This window comes from Sesamum indicum, linkage group LG6, assembly GCF_000512975.1.
Source record: "Sesamum indicum cultivar Zhongzhi No. 13 linkage group LG6, S_indicum_v1.0, whole genome shotgun sequence".
Classification (NCBI taxonomy): Eukaryota; Viridiplantae; Streptophyta; class Magnoliopsida; order Lamiales; family Pedaliaceae; genus Sesamum; species Sesamum indicum.
This window is the reverse complement of record NC_026150.1, coordinates 21,287,154-21,294,289: the sequence shown is the minus strand read 5'-3', so window position 1 is coordinate 21,294,289 and position 7,136 is coordinate 21,287,154. Positions and strand designations below refer to the sequence as shown.

Genomic DNA, 7,136 nt, shown 5'->3' with positions numbered 1-7,136 from the left:
TATTGTGATTTGTTGTAATTATCCATAAATTTTTTGTGGTTTGAAAAATTATATTAGAATTATTGACTTTGCTTCCATCCACCAAATAGATTTTTCTATATTAATCAAAATTCACCAAATTTGTTATTATTAATTAAAAAAATAAATGAAAAATTAAGTTTATCACTGATTGAATTATTTTTATTTTTTTTGATCGATTAATTTATATTATATTAAATAAAATTTTCTTGATTAAATTAATATTTTTATAAAAGAAGAAATAGTATAATTATTTTGTAAAATTTCAAGAGATGAGGATGTAAATAATTGCAGCATATGGCAGAGGAAGAGGAACAAAGGGTGAAGGTCAATAAATGAGTTGGGCATGTCCAAATTGGGATGGGGCCCATTATTAAAAACCACATGGTTGGCAGTAAGGCGGGGTCATCAACCGGCAAGAACTGGACCCGCACCACATGGGCTGTTACCCATATTTCCCGCGGTTCGACCCATATTAATTTTACCCACGAACCCGGTCAACCCGACTCCCTGACAATGGTTTTAAATATCAAAGGCAGACCATTTATGAGGGGTAGAGTAGTGCGTGTGTTACACTTATATTTAGTATTTATAATATTTATTTTTTATTTAATAAATAGATTTAATTTAAATACTATATAAAGATAGTCTGATAAAAAAAGATTTATTTGACCTATAAGAGGTCGATAATAAGTCAATTAAAAGTAAATATAGATTTTTATTCGACTTGTTTGCAAATAACAATAAATTTGATAGATTTTCACTAATAGAAATAGTTTATTTGTTAGACAGAAATAAATAATACAGAAAATATATAATTTTAGTTTTTCAACCTACCGAAAATTTACGTACAATTACATTAAATTTCAGGGAAGGGCAATGTAATTATGCGGTGTAAAGGTTTATCTGATTTGGTTTTGTTTTTTCATGTTAAGAATGTATATGAAATTATTTTGAGAAAAAATATACGTATAATTTATGTGTCAATACTATTTATTAAGTATGAGACGAGTAGAGTAATTATACTTTATTAACAAAATATGTATCTAAAATACCCTTAAACGTACTTATTTTTATACAAAGTAATTATTTCTTAATTTTTTTTATCAATTTATTTTATTTATGTTCATTTAAATTAAATAAAAGTATTTGAAAAAAATTAAAATTGATTAATTATATTATTATTTATTATAATTTCATAATAAAATAAAAATATAAATTATGTGGAGTGGAATACAATTTTAACTGAAAATGACAGGATGATGATCCAAGGAGCCTGAATTGACCCGTACAACCACCTCCTCAAAAACTCATCTCAGCCGCGAAAGGGTGGACCAGAACCTTTCAAGAACGGCGGTTGCGGCTGTCCCACCTCTGTCCCTCCACCCATGGAGTCAGACTTTAAGCTGCCACCCCTTTTCCCAACATCTCTATCTGTACTCACAAATCCCTGTCCCCACACTCACACGCACTTATCAATGCGTCCCCCCCACGCGCACATGTGGGCTGGCCTCCCACCACCGCCCGCCGACAAAACCGCCGTGGGACCATGGATTCAGCTGTCATCAAATTCATGCACACGGAGAATAAGTCGCCCCGATGCTGTCTCACCCTATCCATCCTATAAAACTTGTGCTCATTCCTCACAAACCCCATTCAACATTTGCTGAAACATACACAGGAATTCACCGCCGGAAATTTGCGAGAAAATCAGGGATTCTCTACGGGGGAGTTGAAATTCATACGTATATACAGTTTTTGAAGAAGGGATCAGAAGAAGTTTAATTTTGAAGAAAATGGAATTCGAGAGCGATCTGAATCTGAAGGCAACTGAGCTGAGATTAGGGTTGCCCGGAAGAGATGAATCCGAGGAACAGTCTTCGTCTTGTGTGAAGAAAAACAAGAGATCTTCATCTGAAATGGATAGTTCATCTGAACATCAAGAATCTGGCCCCTCAGCTCCCAAGTAAGTTGAAACATTCACTTACTTATACACAGTGAAAAGACAGATAATCTATTATGTTATATGGTATGTTCTTGGGTGCTGATGTGAAAATACTTTTTGTTATTTCAGGGCTCAAGTGGTTGGGTGGCCGCCGGTGAGATCTTACCGGAAAAATGTGCTGCAGCAGCAGAAAAAACCCGAATCCGATGGATCTGGGATGTTTGTGAAAGTGAGCATGGATGGAGCTCCATATCTAAGGAAGATAGATCTCAAGTGCTACAAGAACTACTTTGATCTTCTCAAGGCCTTAGAAAACATGTTCAAGTGTACCATAGGTAAAATTCTCAGCTTTATACATATATTCTGTCTGAGGATGTTAAAAAGCTAGTGGAATATGTAGAATTTTTCTTGATCTTTCATCTTGTACTTAAATCTTTTTCCCCTATGTTGCAGGTGTGTACTCAGAGAGAGAAGGGTACAATGGATCTGAATATGCACCAACTTATGAAGACAAAGATGGGGACTGGATGCTTGTGGGAGATGTGCCATGGGATATGTTCATTACTTCTTGCAAAAGGCTGAGGATCATGAAAGGGTCTGAAGCTAAAGGCTTGGGGTGCCTCTAGATGCAATGGTCAGAGAGGAGGGTTGCATATCTATGAGTTTTCAAGGGGGAACTCTTCTTGATGGGCTGATTGAGGGTTCTTCAACCAATTCAGGCAGATACAGAGATCTGCAGCTTGGAAGAGGCATAGAGGTTCATGGATGATTTTTTTTGTCTCTGATGGATTTAAGCTCGGGCCCTGGATGGAAATTGCAGGGGAGCAGAAGGGTCTGCACATCTTTTGTACAAATGATAGACTTCTTGGAGTTTCCATTTTGTTTGTGTTTCTCAGAAAATTAGAAATGTATCTACAGGAGTAAAGCATATAGATAGGTGATATTATACAATATATAACCCACGAAAATGCCATTTTCAAGATTCTTTTTGCTTCTTTTCTCCTTGTTGTTAAGGTAGATAATTCACCACATACAAGTCGAGCCCAAATCAATCTCCAAGTATGAATATTAAGGGTCCATAACTTATTTGAAGGATGCTGTCTCCTCAACACAACATTCAGATTATCAGATCAGAAATCGGTAATTCCTTCCCTTGGGTTAGAATTTCTTGAAATGATCATTAATGATTGAAATCATGAAGTGTGCCTAATAGATAAGAGATAAAAGAAAACTACAATACCAATAATTAAAAAAGCAAAGAGAACCTCACACTGTAATACTTTGACATGATTGTACAAGCATAAAGATGGGAGTCTTGCTATGGCGGTTCCAAGGTGTGGTAAACAATCAAAACTATACACAATATTTGATTTAGGACCACGTGCCTCAATCAGCACGATGAGCAAACTAAAAGGGCCCGAGATTATCAACGGACATAAAATTTACGCGCGTGTTAGAATTTTGCTCATGAAATGATTCCATCCTTGAGTCGAGTACAGAAAGTTGCGACTTCACCCATGGTGGATTGTACCTGCCCTCAACCCACAAGGCTTCACCAGTGTCTTTGTGCTTGAAGTCTGGATAGTTTGGGCTCCTCTGTTGTTCAAAATTGTATTAAGGAAAGATGTTGATAGAAGCAGTGATGAAACAGATTAGAGAGAAAAACACATAATATGATGCAGATTATAGATGATTTTTGGGATTCCATAAGTTTGATCGGCGTTACATTTTCAAGAATCAACAAGGGGTGCAAAAAAATAACCACCAGTCTCTTAGCCATTTTAAGCCTGAGTGAGAGAGCTACCTTGTTCTTCCTATTATCCCACCATTCCATTGGATTAGCAAAGAACGCTTGCCAGAGTTCTTCTGTGGAGCCAGTAGAATTTGGGGCATAATAATTTTGCTTTCTCCCTACAAATGGATCAACGAAAATCAAACTTCAAAATGGAACATGTGCATGACCAAGAGAACCATATGCCATGAAAGGGGGCATGTGAAAGAAATAATTACCTGGTGGTGCAGAACTGGACTCACCATTATACAATGGAACAGATGAGAGGCTCCTTTCTATGAAGTTCAGTTGCTGAACAACTACCTGAAAAAAGATGATAGAAAATCTGTATTAGGCAACAATTAGACATAAGAAGAATATATTTTAGAAACAGGATTGAAACCTTATAGTATGTTTGCTGCTTCCCCTCATCATTTTCAACTGTATCTGAGACTAGACGACCAGAGACATATATTTGCTGGCCTTTCTCGACATGTTGAAAAGCAACATGAGCCATTTCATCCCAGAACGTCAAGTTAATCCTGAAAAATATCAATCAAATACATGGTTTATATCTTTAAAATGGAACTGTCAGCTGAATTTGTTAAACATCACATGTGCATAGTAGTTCTCCTTTGCCCTTTAGCAAATTCTATTTGCTAGCTCTTCTACGACATAATTAAAATTGTTTAAAGGGGTTGAGAAGTATGTTCAAAGGGTAAAGGATTAGACACTTTACAATTTTACTTCCTTTGCGGAGAAATAACCTCTCCTCCAGCTGATATAGACTATTCAATCTCTTGACAATTGGATTCCTAAGTTCCATATATTATTATATAGTAGAAAACTCAAATGTCTCCCGTCTGGCAATGTGGGCTGTCGATAGGCAAATAAGAGTTGATAGCAGACAACTAATGGATATGTAATGACCACTACATTTGACAGTGAAAAAGCCAAGTACTAAACCATCTTCAAACACACATGGCTTTTACAACACCCTCCAATGCAACCAAAGCCTCTATAGCCATTGTGCGTGGAAAGGCCAACAAATTCATTTCAGCAAGAAATTCGAAAGAAAGATACATATCCTACCTGTCTTTGTACACTTTCAATCACTGACAACAGAAACACCCCTCTGCTTCTACATATAAACATCCATAAACAATCGTCTACGGATTATAAAATTTCATCTCTTTCTGGCAAATCCTCTACACCCATGTGGAAATTGCTTAATTCCCTGTCTTACAGAGACAGAACCATAGACTTCCATATGTGATTGACACTTGAGCTGAAGCATAAAGAAGTGCTAATGCTCCATTAAAATCTCATATTTCAAAATAAAAATACAGATTTCATGCTTTGGCTATAAAGGCAAACATGCGGCTAATGACTTAATTCTCCACAAACACAACAGATAGAGTAGACACTTTAAAGTTGCAAAGGTTCTCAAATTAGAACAAGACATACTACCATTATTACACGCTATGAAATTATCGAAAATAGGAAAGAACTTAAAACAAGAAGACGAAAATTTACCAGAGTGTGTCGGTCAGGGATTTCTTGACGGCGAGGCGGGACCAAGCAAGAACCTTTCCGGAAGGAAGGTGTTTGATTTGAACGGGAGCCCCAATTACACCAATAAGCTGCACCGAATTACAGAGCTCCTTTTTCCACTGAATCTCAACCGGCCTAGGATACTGCGGGCCCGCCGGTGCATACCGTTCGTACTCGTAAAGCCCGTTACTGTTAGCCGCCGCAGTACTACTAGCACTGCCATTATAATCAAAGGAGCATTTTATGCGGGCCGTGGACGCTAACCTTCGTAAAGCTTCAGGCTTGAGCGAAATCTGTGGAAAAGACGAAACTGGACGAGGGTTTTGGAAGAGGAGAAGGGAGTTGTTCGGTGCTAGGGCTTGCTCTACAGCCATTGCAGCTGGGATACCGGTTGATGTTTGTTTATCCTCTGCCCTGTTCGGTTCCGCTGGCCCGAAAGTGTCTTGGGTGGGTATGGGTACAGGAGGAAAGATGGATAGGAGATACTCGCAAAATATCTTCTTGAAAATATTTATTTATTTATTTATTTTTTACTTTTTCCATCTTGTCTTCTTGAAAATATTAAAAGAATTTGATCTTAAAAAAGAATTATATCATTAAAGCTCATCAATATATTGCACAATTTAATTTATGGAGCCAGTCGAACGTGATTAAATTTATTATTTTGAATTGTCAGGCTAAAATGCATAAAAATTCTCCTCTATTTTAAAATTTCTCATAAACTCTTTATTTATTTAAAAATAGGTAAAAAAAACTCTCGATTTTGCTAAATGTAACTCAATTGTCCTTTTTCGTTAAATTTAACTAACTGCTTTAATTTTAAAAAAAATGACTAATATATTCTTATTTAATATATATTATTTCTTATTTTCATAACCGTGAGATCTGTATTGATTATTAAGCCATGAGGGTATTTTAGTAAAAAATATTCAAAAATAAGGTAAAGAACAGTTAAAAACCATCCCCAAACGCATAAGGAGCACGTGTAATGCACTTTCTGTTAATTACTAATGGAAGGAGTGTTTTTTGCTGAATTTTACAAAACATTGAGGGGTTTTAGCCTATTTCGAAAACACAGGGGGATATCAGCTTTTTCAACAAAACACAAGGGGTTAAAATGTATTTTAGCCAATTATATTACATCTTCTATTTTAAATTTTAATTAATATATACATTAATGTTCATAAAAATAAGTTGGCTCGAGCGACCTAAAAAAAGGAAAGAAACGAGAGACCCATAACATCCTAGGAGGCCGAAGAGGACCTGGCAGGTGGCCCTGACAGGTGTCCCCCAAAGATTGATAAATAGAGGAGGCTCAAGACATCTCCCGATCCGAACCATGATCGAAGCCCAACAAACATTCGATCCAAAAAGTCCACACACTTGGGAGCCCACTATCCCACGTGGCACCTCATCAACCCAAGTGTCAGCTTGGACCACATCAGCCCTAGCAAGGAGGACCTCCCTGGCAGTTGGGACTAGGGTGCTTACGGCGCGATTTCATTTTTTTAACCTATTTTCAAATAGAATTGCCATTGGCACTTTTATAAAATTAATTTTTAAATTGCCACTTTTAAAATCAAAATCAAAGGTGCGGTTTTGTGCAGTTTCTGGCGATAGTGGGCGGTTTGACAGTTTTAATACTTATAACAAAAATAAGATGTTGAGACTAACAAAAATCAATAAATAAAAAAATAAGTGCTTGTATGTAGCAAGAAAGAAAAACCAACATTATGCACCATAGACCACCAACACTCTCCACAATTTTTAGTAGATTAAAATATAAGATCAGTTATATTAATCTAACAATAAAATACTTAATCCGACAAAGACCAATGGTCTATTTTA

At 36.4% G+C, this 7,136-nt stretch overlaps 2 protein-coding genes across 2 annotated transcripts; one reads left to right on the top strand and one right to left on the bottom strand.

Annotated features, from left to right (window-relative positions):
• On the top strand, window positions 1,815-2,958 carry LOC105165325 (auxin-induced protein 22D-like). Its single transcript, XM_011084298.2, has 3 exons — window positions 1,815-1,984; window positions 2,093-2,298; window positions 2,417-2,958. Exons 1-3 carry the CDS (start codon window positions 1,815-1,817, stop codon window positions 2,587-2,589), a joined length of 549 nt encoding a protein of 182 aa, XP_011082600.1. The 3' UTR covers window positions 2,590-2,958.
• LOC105165326 (protein OSB4, chloroplastic) lies at window positions 3,128-5,765 on the bottom strand. Its single transcript, XM_011084300.2, has 5 exons — window positions 5,271-5,765; window positions 4,138-4,276; window positions 3,974-4,058; window positions 3,768-3,874; window positions 3,128-3,559 (listed from the first exon to the last, which is right to left on the bottom strand). The coding sequence occupies exons 1-5, from the start codon at window positions 5,660-5,662 to the stop codon at window positions 3,371-3,373; spliced, it is 912 nt and encodes a 303-aa protein (XP_011082602.1). The 5' UTR covers window positions 5,663-5,765; the 3' UTR covers window positions 3,128-3,370.